At 34.5% G+C, this 16,929-nt stretch overlaps 1 protein-coding gene across 1 annotated transcript; it reads left to right on the plus strand.

Moving 5' to 3' along the window:
• The first annotated feature begins 14,885 nt into the window (after nucleotides 1-14,885).
• LOC106670525 (pupal cuticle protein-like) lies at nucleotides 14,886-15,768 on the plus strand. The gene is made up of 2 exons (XM_014400962.2): nucleotides 14,886-14,989; nucleotides 15,051-15,768. The coding sequence occupies exons 1-2, from the start codon at nucleotides 14,978-14,980 to the stop codon at nucleotides 15,663-15,665; spliced, it is 627 nt and encodes a 208-aa protein (XP_014256448.1). The 5' UTR covers nucleotides 14,886-14,977; the 3' UTR covers nucleotides 15,666-15,768.
• The last annotated feature ends 1,161 nt before the right edge of the window (nucleotides 15,769-16,929 follow it).

Genomic DNA, 16,929 nt, shown 5'->3' on the forward strand with positions numbered 1-16,929 from the left:
GAAAACAAATACTTTGAGCCCTGAAGATGATCTCAATAAATATCGAAACGTTTGCACGATAAAGAAACTGTTTTTCTAAATCTCCGTTACACCAGACTGCATCTCACGATCTCCAAATGTTCGTTCATTATATGGAAATGGAAGAATGGGAGCCCGTTGCTCTTTTTCGGAGAATTTTTTTGCCTGCTCAGAAACATTAAAATTTGACATGCCAAATACCGATAAGCCGAATATGTATGAAAATATGCCATTACAACACACTTATGCAAAAATATACATTTGTGGCAATATATGCACAAATATGCAAAATAACTATAGCTTAAATTGATTGCAAATACTTCAAAACATATACGGTTTGTTAAAACTGGGTGTGTTAGTTAACCAGTGTTCAAGCATACTATATTTTTGTGTATATTGTATATTTTTTGTTTTAAAAATAATTAGTATAAGTTACATGTAATTATTGTTGTTAAGTGTGAATTTTTGCGATCTGTACGTCGCGCATCTAAAAGGCCGTGAAGTGACGGGTTTTGTTGTGACGACGAGGTCCAGAGACTCTTCTTCGCTACCGCACGTGTTCGAGGCAGTCCCGCAAGCCGCAAGCTTAAAGACTTTGTGTACAAGTACATCCGCAGTTTATTCGCGACCGTTTTTCGTTACGTGTCGACTTCTCCGCATTTGTTTGTGGCTCGCCGCTCCACTCGCTGACCTCACTCGTGAGTTTTTCGCTTTAGACAATTTATGTTTTGTCTTTTTTTTCTCTCTTTGTTTTTATTAAAACTGTAAACTTATTTTATATTTGATTTATTTCGTTTGTATAAAATATAAATTTAATTCCTTCTATTCTTGTACAATTATAATTAATTTCAAAATATCGCCTTATTGTCATTTACTTAAACATATACATTAATTGAATTGTACTTGACTTACAAGTGTTCTGGGCTGGCAGGTGTTAAGGAATTTTAAGGATTGAATTTTACATTTTTTTTATATGTGAGATGTTGACGGACTGCAATCTGGGAAAAATTGATATTTAGCGGATTCTAGAGAAAATTTAGAGTTTCGGAGAGGGATTATCCTCAATTGAGTTGGGTCGCCCTTGCTCGCACAACCAGGAAAAATATGCAAATGAATATATTTCACAGCCCTATTAATAAACTACTAACTAATAATGGCTAACTGATCCATCAACACAAAAACATTACTGGCTCATAACTATCGTAAATATGAAATATTAAACGGATATGGTGATTAAAACAAAGCATAATCCGAAAATTTAAAATTTATAGGCAATCTTGGCATCCAGATGATAATAACTCATCAGGGTGAGGGTTTATGCAAATCCTTTTTTTTTATTAAACCTTTCAAAATAAATAGCCGAATCCTTCTATTTTTCTATAAAACGATTAAAAGGGAAAGGTCGGCGTGAAGGGGTTTGGAAGTTCATTAGGAGCATTAATAGGCGTGGGGTCGACCGTGGGTTGGGCTTATTGGTTTCATCTTTGGCGGCTTAAACAATTACCAAACAATCGAAGGCTCAAGAGGTCGCCCTATCGATCCCTTCAAGCGGACAGGCGAAATCCATCTCAAGTTCCCCCAATATCAATAAAGTTGGATTAATATAAATGAAATCGTCCCACTCGCCATTCTTCCCGCCAAGTTAATTAAACCGATTATTCTTATCAATTAAAGGTTATAAATTTTCATTTCTTTCTTCAACGTTAATGTTTGGGTAAAATAGAATTTTCACCAGGCTTGTGACCATTAACTTCCAAATAAACCAGCGCAGCCTATTTACATGTATGGGAACATCAACATTGACTAAAATGAAATAAAAACATTGATGATTTTTAATTTTTTAAAGATGATTAAAGTCAAAATTTAATCTATCTTTTGCGTGTTTCGTTTTATACATTTTCCTTCTGTCTTTTTTTAAATTTCTTTTTAAATTCAGAGTTAGTGTTAAAATATTAAACCCTGAATAATCATCAGTCTATCCTCCGGGGTCGACAGATTCCTCCCCAAGATTGTACAGACTCATTCCCGAGGTGAGAGTATGAAGTTTGGCACAGACAGATTCATTCCCAAGGTTGGACAGTGCAGTTTATCAAACGTACATATTCCTCCCCACGAAAATTGACAGTTAGTGAAATTAATTACTCAAAGGTGAACCTGTAAACGATTTCAAATATAACGAACTGAAGAAGAGCAATTTATGACAAAAGAAGATCAATCCTACCTGCTATGCCTACTAATTATCGTAAATGTATGTCAACGTTTAGACCAACCCGTTCTATTTAGAGGTCTATTGATCAAATTATTTCTTTCAATTAATTAATCTTTTTATGTGAGGTTATGGTAGAAATAAAAAAGTTAGTGTCACGAGCGGGATTCGAAGACCTTCGGCTTCGAATCCCGCTCGTGACAATAACTTTTCCATTTCAACTAAAACCTTACATAAAAAGATTTTTTAAATTGAAAGTTTTGACAAACTTTGAACGGTGTCGATTTCCTGCTCGAAAATAATATGGGAAAAAATATTGTTATCTTCTCGTGTGATAAGTATCTGGCGACTGGCAGTACTGGCTAGTTTAGACACGATTTATATCGATGGTAAGCTTAAGTGCTCTCCAAAAATTTTCTACCAACTAGTGCATTTATAATTACGTTGTTTTTCATTCTGCAAACCGAAAACGTTGAGAAGGAATCTGTGCTTCTCAAATGTGGAGGTTAGGAAATTTTGGGATGAATTTGTCGCTCGAAGAAGGTTACTTATACCTGCGGGAAGGAATATGTCCCTCCCTCTATCCTCATTATCCTAATCCTCAAAGATCATCTTTGAATTTTTTTTGTTTAATGCCTAATCTACGATCTTTTATGTAATGCGTCACACAGCTTAAACCATTAAAACTATTTTTAATTTATGTTGTGTAATAAGGCGATTTCAAATGATAGTAATATTCATTCTCATTCACTTAATTATTCTTTCTAAGAAAGATCTTGGTTGAGATAAAATTGCAAGTGTCACGAGCGGGATTCGAACCCACGACCTTCGGCTAAATATGCCACTACTCTACACTTGAGCTATCGCGACTTCGATCCACTCGGACACCAACTCTCCATCTCAACCTACAACCGTTCTAATTTTCCCTCTTTTTGCCATTTTCAAATGACGTGTAATCAGGATTGGATTCTCAGCGACTTATGAAGTGGCCACGGGGAGCTGTTTAGTGAAGTGATACTTCTTTTACTAATTAAATATTAATCGATTTACGTTTTAGTGGTCAATTGACAAAGTTACTTCTTTCAATTAATTATTCTTGCTATGAAAGGTCTTGGTTGAGATACAAATTCAAGGCCACGAGCGGGAGTTGGTGTCCAACATGGCCGAAGTCACGATAGACCCAGTGGTAGAGTAGCGGAATATTAGCCCAAGGTCGTAGGTTCGAATCCCGCTCGTGACAATTGCTTTTTTAGAAAGAATAATTAATTAAAAGAAGTAACTTGGTCAATTGACCACTAAAACGTAAATGGTTTATTATCATTCTTTAAGCATAACCAGAATGGACTTGTGCACCGAAGTTGAACTTTAGCAGAAGTTGCCATGTGGTCATTGTTGCCAAACGCCGAATACTTGAGTTTGACTTTCAGTGCAGAGTTACGTATGCGTAATTTATGTACAAAAGATTGATTTCTTGCTTCATAACGGTATTCTGCATATTATGTGTTATTGCGTTCTCGGACACGAAATGACTCTTAGTGTAAGCGAATCACACGACAGGTGGAGATGCAATAGAAAAGAATGTCGAGTAATCATGGAGTAAGAAAAAGTACGTGGCAAGAAGGGACAAAATTATCATTCGATGCTATTATTTTTCATGGGTAAAACACAACAACGAATTACTAACGAATTTAACATAAATACAAGCTCCATTACAGGCTGGAAAATCTTTCGAGAAGTATGTGCGAATTTTCTTCTTCAAAACTTAAGAAAAATTGGTATTGTAAAAATAGTTATTATTTTAATTTATTTTTTTATTTTTTATTTTTACTGAATCACTAACAACAGAAAACAAATCTCTCTGGGCGGCAGCTAAAAATCTCCTATCTTACCACAAAATATCTACCCCGCTTCGCCAAGTCGACGGAAGTTGGGCCAAGTCAGATGAGGAAAAGCGAATGCTTTTGCCGCTTACTTGAACACAGTGTTCATCCCACATGTCAACATAATAGACCATACTTATTCAGAACTTATTGATGAATATTTACGTTCACCGATTCCATTATCCCTCCCTCCAAAAGCTTTTTCACCTTCTGACGTTCATTCTACCATACAACACCTAAAATCTAAGGAAGCCCCAGGTTTTGATATTATTACCCCAAAAATTCTCCAACACCTTCCCAAAAAGGCCATCATATTCATTACATACCTATTTAATTCTGTTCTTCGTACAATCTACTTCCCTATAGCTTGGAAACACTCATATATTCGAATGTTCCCTAAGCCAAAAAAGCCAACACATTGTACTACTTCATACAAGCCAATAAGTTTTTTTACAGTTACAAGCCAATTTTACCTACGTTGGGTAAAATTTTAGAAAAACTCCTACTGAAAAGAATTCTTCCGATTCTAAATTTTCAAAACATAATCCCAGCTCATCAATTTGGTTCGCTCTCTCCGGTCCGCCACTCAACTGTCCAGCAGTGTCACCGCGTGGTAGACATTATTTCATCCCTTGAGATGGGACAGTACTGTTCCGGAGCCTTTCTTGACGTAAGCCAAGCTTTTGTTCGAGTTTGGCACCCGGGCCTGCTGTTCATGCTCAAGGACATCCTTCCATCCACCTACTATCTCGTACTGCACAGTTATCTCACTGCCCGATTATTCCAAGTCATTGAAGGCCATTCCCTCTCTTCATATTTTCCTATCCATGCTGGTGTCCCCCAGGGTGGCGTTCTGGCCCCTACACTGTACCAGGTTTTCACAGCTGACATGCCATCTCATCCCGAAACTACCACATTCACATTCGCAGACGATACGGCAATTCTCTCTAGCAACTCCGATCTTGTCATTTCCACTCGAAACCTCCAACAACACATCATACTACTAAAGTCTTGGTGTAAAAATAAAAGGATAAAATTTAACACAGAAAAATCCACCCACATTACCTTCACTCTTCGTAAAAAGATCTACCCCTGCCTGTTTTCTTAAACAATACTGCTCTCCCAACTGCGGACGAGGTGCGGTACCTCGGATTGTACATCGACAAACGCCTGACGTGGAATCCTCACACAAGACTGAAACGTCAGGAGGTTATGACACGATTTAGAATTCTTGCACGACTTCTTGACAAACGCTCTAATTTACCTCTCAAAAATAAAAGGCTGCTTTACAACACCATAGTTAAGCCGATTTGGACTTACGGACTGAAGTGTGGGGTTCAGCCAAACATTCCAATATCCACCGCATTCAAACTGCCCAGTCTATAATACTACGAAAAATACTAGATGCTCCATTTTATGTATCGAACCAAACTACACATACAGATTTACATATTTCTTTTGTACAAGATGAAATACGTTTCCGTTACCGTAAATTTGATAAACTAACACTAACGTAAACCAACACATCAGAAACCTCGCATCCCGACGAATCCCCTCAAACCCTCCCCGCCGACTGAAGAGACAATGGCCGCGAGATCTCCTAGTGAAAGTGATAATGACACACGTATCAATTGAACAAACAATATTATTGTAACATTGGAGTAATACCAATGGGTGTTTTCTCCACTCTTAATTTTAATTTTGTTTTGTGTTAATTACCTTTCTCACTGTTACTTATTACCTACTTTAAGGTAGTTGTAATGTACAACAAATTAAAAAAAAAGACTTTTGATTATCATTTCAAGGAGGAATAATACTTGAGCTTTGTATTATAAGAACGTATTTCTCAGGTGTTTAACGCCAAGTTAACGATTTTTCAGAAGATTAATGACGAGGGATGAAAAGTATAACAATAAAGCTCGGCTGCGATTACGGGGGTAAAGAAAAATGAACCTTTATTAACTACTTATAAGAATAGGACTTCACATGCTATGTTTTTTATGGGATATGAGGGGAATCTAGTACGATGAAATACTTCATGCTATCAAGTACTTTTCCAAACTCGGCCGATTAAATTCAGCCATCCAAGTTAATCGGTATATTAGTGAATAGAAAGAGAGCTGTTGACATGCAGAAATCATGATTTCTTGTTGAGGTACGAATTATTCGACCTTCCCGTGTAGGTGTGTAAAAAATGAACAATTTATAATAAAAAAGAGAAGATGATTTCTATTTTTTTTTTCATATTTTATATCGTCACATTCTAAAACAAAAATGAAGTGAAATGAAGTCAACTTTTTCTATACAGAGTAGTATATTTTCAATGATTTACTGTATATGGACTGAAGACCTAAATTCTCTTATATTTTTGTACAAAATCCACTGATGAGCAGTGAACACTTTTTTACACTGGCGAATAACCTGGACCTCTGGAATATGATCTCCATGAAAGAGCATATTCAATTGTTACTGCCAAGCTATCGATCTATTTTAAGCCATAATTTGGGAAAAATAATAGTAAACGTGTTTGCAAATTGATATAATTAAAGTTTTAATAGACGATTTCAAATTTCGTTGAAGTACTGCACAGCCCCAACATTGTTAAAACTATCAGTCATTAAGAAATTTGAAATCGTCTATTAAAACATAATCGTGCCAATTTGTACTGATAAGATTGTTTTGCCCCGACGATGACCTTAAATTAGGTCGAAAGCTTGGTAGTAACAATTCTATTTCCTTTTGCATTATGAGTATTCCGTAATGCTTCTAAATTCCGCCTTATGGGGAAAACTTCGAACATTTCATTTTACAATAATTAATAATAAAAACATTTAGCTATTTTCCAAAATTTGAAAAATTATTATTTATTCTTTTTTTTCATATACCCAATTCATTTCCAATTTTCATCAGTAGAGTAGCTTATTCTTTTTATACAAGTATCGCTGGCGTAATTTATTTAATCCATTCTGGTAAATTAGTTTTCTTATGGTATGTCAAAAAATGCACTACCCTGTATATAAACTATAAAACTTGGTTTTCGTTACGACAATTACCAGCCAAATTTAAACAAGGGTTTTTACAATAATAATAATAATAATAATAATAATAATAATATTATATTTGGATCTATAGTAAGCACGGGTAGTAATAATTAATAATATGAAATGACCTTAGCCGTTGAAACGCCCTTAAAAATTAATAATAATAATAATAGTTTCTACAGTAAAGTACATCACACAGTAAGATAAAATATAAGTAGAAAAAAATAAGGGTAAAGTAATACCAATCAAGTAATTTAACCAATTTGCAGATTTTCGCCTGACACCTAAAAGTAGCCCTTGTAACAGGTGGCAGGAATTATGTCAGTGAACAAAATTACCAAAAAATTAAATCAAACGAGCTTAGAAAATGTACAGGACAAAATAAATTAAAGAAAATAAAAATAATGAAGAAACAAAAATAAAATGCAATAAATTCAAATAAGGGTAAAACAATTAAAGAATACAATAATTGCCATATGATGCGAAATACACCACAAAGAAAGTTCAAAATATGAATGTAAATTTTTACAGTCATGGTATGGTATGGTGGAAAGGATACTAGGAAGTGGGGTTTGTATTCCCCAGGCACTGCAGCCTTCTGTCTTATTGTACCTTCCTAGTTCCTTAGTTCAGTCCATAGACTCAATCCTTCTTCTTAGAAGTATCAGGTCATTGACTGATGCTGCTGGAATTTGATTCCCTAAGTCTTTTCCGTACGTTAGGTTAAACCTCCATTGTGCTGTTGCTTCGCATTCGAAGATGATATGAGTGGCTGTTTCCTCCTCCTCATTACATAATCTGCAGATAGGGTCATCGCTGTATGTTATTAATATGTTGTGTAGATGTTTTCTCAGATGCCAGTGATCGGTTAGTAGTCCTACAACTCCTCTGAGTTTGGCCCTGCCAATTGCAGCAATGATTTTGCCAGTCTTGGTGAGGGTTGTTTTATCATAAGTTTACTATGTCTAGCACCTCTAGAGTTTATCCACTTCTCCTTTTGTTTAGCTTGGCTCCATTCTGCGATGGAAGATTCTATGTTTGTTTCTGTTATCCCAAGTATAGGTTCGGGCCCTATGTATGGTCTTGCAGATCCTCCTCTGGCCAGTTTGTCTACTTTACAGTCATACATTTTTTGAAATCTCAATGAGAATTGAATTTGTTAACATTAATTTTATGGTTGTAAAGTTTCTTAAAAACAACATTTAATGAAAAATTAAAGTACAAGTTAATGTTTCTTTTTGATATAAAAATATTCGTAATTACTTTCAATTAATTAATTATTATGTAAAATATTGGTTGAGATAAAAAAGTCAGTGTCACGAGCGGGATTCGAACCCGTTTGAGCTAAATGCGCCGCTTCTCTACCATTTGAGCTATCGTGACTTCGATCCACTCGGACACCAACTTCCCATCTTAGCCGAAGGTCGTGGGGTTCGAATCCCGCTCGTCCCACTGACTTTTTTATCTCAACCAATACCAAGCAATATAGTAGTACGTATAGTACAGTAACATTGTCGTAAATGGATTAATATTTAATTAGTAAAGGAAGTATCACTTCACTAAACAGCTCCCCGTGGCCACTTCATAAGTCGCTGAGAATCCAATACTGATTACACGACATTTGAAAATGGCAAAAAGAGGGAAAATTCGAACAGTTGTAGGTTGAGATGGAGAGTTGGTGTCCGAGTGGATCGAAGTCGCGATAGCTCAAGTGTAGAGTAGCGGCATATTTAGCCGAAGGTCGTGGGTTCGAATCCTGCTCGTGACACTTGCAATTTTATCTCAACCAATACCTTCATAAAAATTAATTAATTGAATGAGATTATTTGGTCAATCGGACGACGAAATCTAATGGAATTAGTAATTACTGTTTGTCTTGTTTGATACTCATAGTTTGATCCACCAAAAAGGTTATTTTTAAAGACATACTATAATAGTATTAACATAATTGTTTAAATATTGGAACTTGAAAAAGTCATAATGTTTATTGGTGGTGAATCTAAAAGGTTTAGAAAGGAAAATTTTCAAATGAGAATTTTGAGTAATAATTAATGGATTTTTTTATTATATTTATTTGATATTTACAACTATAAATATTGTATTAAGTAAATATGTTCATATGTGTTGAATGGATTTAAATAAAAAGGATTGGTTCCACCCCATGAAATAATAACACACCAAATAACTAAGCCATAATAAACTGATTGTAACACTTTTAAATTTAGGACCTTTCTTAATACACTGAATTTATAAAGGAGCATTTCTTAGTCACATAACCAAAGAATCAATGTGTAACTTAAAATTTAACCTAAAGTATGGGGGAAAAGTACAATTAAATGTATTAATAAACGTATGAAAACAAAATTTAAAGCTCTTTAAAACTAACGTTTTACTTAATGAAAAATGTAAAACATTGGATTTAACATTGTTTAAAATAAACAGAAGATAACCACGTTTTATCAAGTCTAAGATTGTTAATAGATATAAGCAAATTATCAATTGTATAATGTAAATAATGCACTTTGCATTTCTTATCTCAATGTCTATACATCATAAATTGTGTAAAAATAAATAAACTAGAAGCAATGTAATAAAAGTGATGTCATTTATATTAAAAATAAAATCGTTATTTCCCATGTTAAAAACAGTGTAATACATTTGTAAAAATGAAAGAAGAAATAGAAATGTCAAGATAAATATCAGAATTTACGATAAACAAAAGCCTAATGGACCACCGGGGTGAATTCGTTCGGAAAGTTGACAAGAGAATTCCCTTTCGATAAAATGGGTGAAACAAAGAAATCCGAAGGGAACGGGTTGTAATTCTGGAAAGTCGTTCCATCTTTGAAAAGAAGCCGATTCTACAATAAGCCAAGATCAGCGTTACCTTCGACCTGGTTCAATTCGGTACGACTGATCACTTAGGTCAGAAAACTGCGATGCTGACTATGACGGACGGTTATGAAAAAAGACCGGCAGTTAAAACAAGGAATAAAATCCTCGAAATATGCAAAAACTTGAAAAACTTCAAAATCGTGCAAAAATGTGTAGTAAAGATAAAAACTCCCGTTATACATAGTAAAAATATTATTTTCCTAATAAAATAAATTATTATCTCGAACTTTGTTTACGATTAATTGTTTATTTTATAGTCACTCGGTTATATTCATTTTAAAATAAAAATATACAACTAAATTTTATAATTAATTTTAAAAATGTACAACTAGATTGAAAAAATTAACGCTGTGAAATATAAATAAATGTAAAACATATTTTGCTCTCATTTTCCTTACTGAAATTAGTTGTTTTATTTGTTTTCAAAACATTTTGTAGTACGAACTAAAATTGAAAACTGAATTACTGTTAAGACTCTTTTCTAACGAGAGTTTAAAAAATTCGGCAATCGATCTTCGGTTCTGAGCAGTCCTATATCCGGTATTATAAACATAACAAACGTATTTTTGAAGCGACTCCGCTTTGCTGAAATGAAAAGTGTGAAATGCGCGCGTGAAGGAACTGAGCAGAAGGGCGTGTTTCAAGTGTAAAAATATTTCTTGGAGAATTTTAAACATCGGAAGTTCAAAACTTATAAAAAAGATTTTATCCTCGATTCGTTTACTAACTGAAAACTGATAAAAATGATTATAATAAAATAATTTCATGTTGATTGTATGCATAAAAAAATAATAAATATGAACAATAGAACAAAATGGAATTTTCCGCAGTGAAACGTAAAAACGTTCAATTTCAGGCAGAATAATAATACTGGCAGAAGATCGTCACTGTGAGCATTTTGGTAGAATTTCTGTCTTGGTTTCATTATAATCGGATAACCGGGATCCGGTCTTTAATAATTTCGTTGGATTTGGATTCGTATTGGCTCAAATCCGTACATGTACGTACGTCATACTAACATGTGCAGAGTTGAGCTTACTGGCATCTCGTAGTCCACAGGAAATTTACCTCCCAGGAGTATTAGCCTAAAGCCAGGTCAATTCAGCCACTAACGCACAGAATTCCACCAAATCCATTCTACTCTCTCTATTCTTAAATACATTCAGATCTATGTACATACCGTTCATTCAATTACACATATATTACAACTGACCTAATTGAGGGTCGATGTACTCGATATTCTGCCATCGACCCTCTCACATCACACATTCAGGCTAATAAATACATTCACTCTCAACACAACTTTTACGCATATATTACAACTGATCTAATTGAGGGTCGATGTACTCGATATTCCACCATGATGACCAAGTCGCATCACACATTCACGCTAATAAATACATTCACTTCGACACGAGCTTCTCCACGAATCGGAACGGGGACCCAAATATTCGCTGCCGTGCTCAAGCACAATTCCTAAATCGGGAGGCATTCCCGCGCGCGCTCTGTATGGAGCCAAGGAATTGCAACTTTCAATTAGGTGGAACATATCGAGCAACCTGCATGACGGTCAAACGCGGGCTTTAGCCCAAAAGTGCGTGTCCGTGTGTCAACCGCTCTTTAATAATGAGTTATGACTTATGAGGAAAATAATATTTTGCATCTAAACAGCTAAATAATTAAATAAAATAAAGTAATTTCTGCCACACAAGAGAGTTTAATATTATCCTTCCCGTTGGGCGTCTCAGACAAAAGTATCATCCTTTTTTCGTTTTTCATATTATTACTGAATAAAACTCTATGGGCTGGACCAGAATTCGAACCCAGAACCGCGAGCGTGTTAAATATGTGTCGGACGGCAACTAACTACATACCCAACGCCAAATTTGATGACGGTAGACATAAATAGTATGACATAACTGATGAGTTTCCCTCGGGGAATTTTATAAAGGGCTGGACAAATATTTGTCTTTCTAAATTTCTGGGTAAAATGGGTTCACGGACTCGCAATTTGCTTTCTACATTATTGAGGAATTACAGATTACAGGCGTGAAATTAATTAGAGTAAAAACGTGTTTCTCCGCTCAATTCTACTATTTAATCATTGGAATTTCGAGGGCTAATGGCTGTTTTGTTCGCGAATGTTGATCAAAGATTTCGTCGGAGAATTTTCGATTGTAATATCTGATAATCCTGATCACAATCGGAATATTTGTCAATTGCAAACAAGAAACGGTTGCTGTTTGTGTCGTTTCTCTAATTTTAAAACCTTTTCAAAAGAATTTTTTATATATTTTTCCTGTGCTAAACTACTTCTTCCTTAAAGTCCAAAGTTTAAAGCAGTTACGTTAATAATACCAAAAAAACATACTTTAAATTAAAAATCTATCATGTGTCGTGATAGGCCATTGAACAAACTGTTTTTTAGTAACAAAAACGTAGAAACAACAGACAGGATGACAGGCTGTGTCTTTGCGTGCTAACATTATATAAATATNTTTCGCAAATTAAATTCACCATTTTGCATATAAAATTCACCCTTTTGCAAATTAAATTCACCACTTTGCATATAAAATTCACCCTTTTTCAAATTAAATTCACGAATTTGCAAACAATTTACCATTTCACAAATTAAATTCACCTATTTCCAAATATAAGTTTACCTTTTTGCAAATAAAATCCACCCTTTTACAAATCTATTTTATCCTTTTTCGTACAAAATTCACCTTTTTCAAATCAAATACACTCTTTTAATAAGCATATTTGTTCTTTTCAAAAACAATTTTACAGTTTAGCAAATCAACTTAACCCATTTGCAATTGAAGTCACGCTTTTCCATATACATTTTACCATTTTGCATATAAAATTCACCTTTTTACCAATTAAATTTACCATTTTGCAAATAAAATTCACCCTTTTGCAAATTAAATTTACTAATTTGCATATAAAATTCACCATTTGGCAAATTAAATTCACCATTATGCATATAATATTCCCCCTTTTGCAAATTAAATTCACCATTTTGCATATAAAATTCACCCTTTTGCAAATTAAATTCACCTATTTCCAAATATAAGTTTACCTTTTTGCAAATAAAATCCAACAATTAATAAATATAAATAAAAAACAATTTTACAGTTTAGCAAATCAACTTAACCCATTTGCAATTGTAGTCACGCTTTTGCATATACGTTTTACCATTTTGCAAATCAAATTCACTCTTTTGCAAATTACATTCTACTTTTCGCAAAGCAAATTCATCCCTTTGCAAATTAATTGAACGCTTTTGTTACACATGTTAGTGTCTGCTAAAAAAAGTAATCAACTATTCAACAAATATTTTACAACTAAAAATTAAATGGTATTTTTATAACTAAAAGCTCTACTTGAACATATTGCAGGAAACATTAGGTTTTTAAAAGATTTTAAAATGAAATTTTGCTTTTTCAAATGGTTTATTAGCGGATTAGTCAATCCATTCGAGTTGATGGCAAAAATTATTTTTAAATTGGTGGAGCAAACGTAACTATGGAAACGTGATGTTCTATTATATTTTTATAATTTCTATAAGACCATTCTCAATTGATTTTTTTTTAAACTAATTAAATTTTTTTGATGTTTTTCATATAAAGAATATAATTATATGTAGCCATACTTGATTTACAAAAGGATAAATTTAGATTGCAAAATAATTAATATAATTTGAAAAAAACTTGAATAACTGTTTAGTACAGGCACTATAAACTTAAATGATCAAATATGTGTTAATTTATCTAAATGTTAGAATAGTAAATCATCAAATTTTTAAAAAATCAAAAATAGTTAGCTTATGGGAAAATAACTGTCACAACTATTTATGAATATCAGAAGTGTAAGTTTAATATGTGTCGATACATACTAATACATGTGTTATTCTCAGATATGTAGCAGTAACTCGACCTGTTAAGTTCTTCATTGTCATAAAACTTTATGAAATATCCAATCTCAGAGCATTCATTACCAGTGATTTAAATGTAAAATATCTTTAAGTTTTATTATATTTAACCTTAAATGATTTCCTTCTAATAAATTGCATTTCCCCTTGGGTATCGTCGTGTAATTTAGACCGCATTGAGTCACCGTTCGTCGGAGGTTCTTCGATTCGTCTGCATTGGCTATCTTCATTATGGCCCAGTGTGAAAGGGAACATAAGTACTTAGGTCCTTGAGATTATTTTAACAAATGTTCAATTTGCTTTCACCCATGACCGTGAAATGGAAAATCTTACTGACATTCTCTTCTTAAACTCCCATACTCTCATTAATTCTTGGTAAAAATTATTTAATCAATGTTAAAAAAAGATTATTGAATTAATTACTTTTTCGATAGTTGTTTTTCTTTCAATAACGACGATAAAATCATTCTTCTATAAAATTTTGAAAAAATCCTTTTGTGTCATTATATATATCAAAATATTAATTGTATTTATACAGCACATTTATTTATTTACAAAAATTTTTTAGTCAATGATAGATTAAAAATCGATTTTTAAAACTAAACATGTTTTTTTTTAATTTTGATTATGGCAAATATTTACCTATTTTTTACATCCTTATGGTAAATTATGTTAAACCAGTCAGGGTGAGCGTAGTGTGCGTGCGCGTAAGTGTAACTTTAAACGGAAGTGTTGTACGAAACAGGTTGTACGAATATTATGAATGAAAAAGGTCATTATAACCCCAATCTGGAATTTTTTATTAATTTTATTAATTCTTTCTATAAAGGGATGTAAGAAAGAAAGATGAATCGAACCTAGGAAATGAGATTATTATTGACTATGTAGAAGAAATGGTGGGGTGTCACGGTCAAGCGGCTCTAGCGGGTCGAGGTATATATAGCTCATTCGTCCTTTCCGACATCATTCGACAGTCCTCTACCAAGCTGTGAGGAGGTGAACAATGAAGTCTTTGGTAAATATACACTGAGGTGTGTTTTATTAGACTTGTTATAAAAATGTCTGTTGTTTTATAGTTGGTTGTATTATCTGTGATCGGCCTGGGAGCCGCCCAACATTGGGGCCAAGCCGGAGTCCCTCAAGACACCCCCGAAGTCGCCGCTGCCAAAGCTGCCCACCTCGCAGCTCTCGCTCGCGTCTCAGCCCCCCAGCAACAGCAACACTGGAATCAGGGTCAGCAGCAGTGGAACCAAGGCCAGCAATGGAACCAGCAGCCTCAGCAGAGCTGGAATCCTCCTCAGAAGCCGTGGACCGGACCCCTCGCCCTACCCCCGGGCTTCGACAGCAACGGAGCTCCTCTTCCTGTCCAGGACACCCCTGAAGTTCAGGCCGAACGCGCCAGGCACTTCACTCTTTACAGTTCCGGAAACCACATCACCCAGCTCCCCGCTGCTGCTCCTTCCTGGAACCAGGCCCCAGCCCAGCAGTCGTGGAACCAAAATCAGCAATGGAACCATCCTCCGGCCCAACCCGCATGGAATCCTAACCAAAACTACAACCAAGCTCCCAGCTGGAACAGCAACCAGCAGGCCGGTCTCCCCGTCGACACCCCCGAAGTCGCCGCCGCCAAAGCCGCCCATTTCGCAGCTCATTCTCAGCTCGGAACCAACAACAGGTGGGGTCATCACTAAGTCAACAAAGAGTCTTACTAAAAGTTCCCAATTTTTATCAATATTTTTATAATTTAACGATTTTTATATTATAATTAAAATGAGGTACGGCCTCACAAAAATGTGTTTTGTTTTTCTTTACACTTGTCTATTCTTTTTTTAAACAATTTTATATATATTACCGTATAAAACTGATGTATCAATAAACCACGAATTCAGCACAATACAAAACTTTTTCACACGTAACATTTTTCTCTTAAGACTTTTTGCAAGGACACATAACCAAAGATGAAATAACAAACTACAATAAATCGGTTCAAAATAGTTCTATTCCAATAGGTACTCTGACCAGCAAAAACCTAGAATATTTATACAAAATCATAAAAAGGATCAGTGGGGTTTACGATGTGGGGTAACATAATATTGTCAGAAAACATAGTAAATGAGCAAATAAAATTCAAGAAAAAAGGTAAAAAGTTACAAAAATATATACATAACTAGTTAACCGATTTGAAAGAGAGAAAGAGAGTGAGAGAGAGAGAGAGTGAGAGAGAGAGAGAGAGAGAGAGAGAGAGAGATTTCGCTTTATTTATATAATCTCATACATAATGTAAGATTTGGTCTCGAGAACCACTCTTACATCTAAAGAAAGAGAGAAATAGAGAGTAAAAATAATTTACAAAGGGTAAACTCATTAACAATACTTCTTGATAAGACGATAAATAAAGACGATAAGTAAATCAATATCATTAAATTGATTACCTAGCTCCATGATTCTAAAAGAAGGAATACTTAACATATTTCGTTCTGCAGTAAGGAACAAGGAATGAATTGATTTCGGATAAATAAAAGTAAAAGCACGTAGACTTGTGCATGAAGAAGCCGACGGAGGAAAGGGATAATCGCGGTCCCAAATACATCAAGTCCCTGAAGACGGACGAATATGTCACGTGGACCTTTCCCCGGGGGTTCTTAAATAAGATCTCCGTTCCAAACTATATTCAGTATTTTTAATCAGTTGAGCTACCATCTGACAGGTACTATGGATGAAGGAAATTCACTAAGGCTTGATAAAGAAATTCCTATGAGGTCCACTTTCTGCCCTGGAATATAGTCTCTTTGAACCGACGCCTTAATTCATTGCTCATGGATACACATTTTTGACAATTTTATATTGCCCATAAAAGGGTACAGGACCGAGAGGTGTACTGATCGAACTTCCCCTGTTTGTTCTTTCTCGTTAGACCCTTTGGAAAAAAAAATGTGCAGAAATTTCTAGGACCGC

The sequence above is a fragment of the Cimex lectularius genome, unplaced genomic scaffold, assembly GCF_000648675.2.
Source record: "Cimex lectularius strain Harlan isolate CLEC.00 unplaced genomic scaffold, Clec_2.1 scaffold147, whole genome shotgun sequence".
Classification (NCBI taxonomy): Eukaryota; Metazoa; Arthropoda; class Insecta; order Hemiptera; family Cimicidae; genus Cimex; species Cimex lectularius.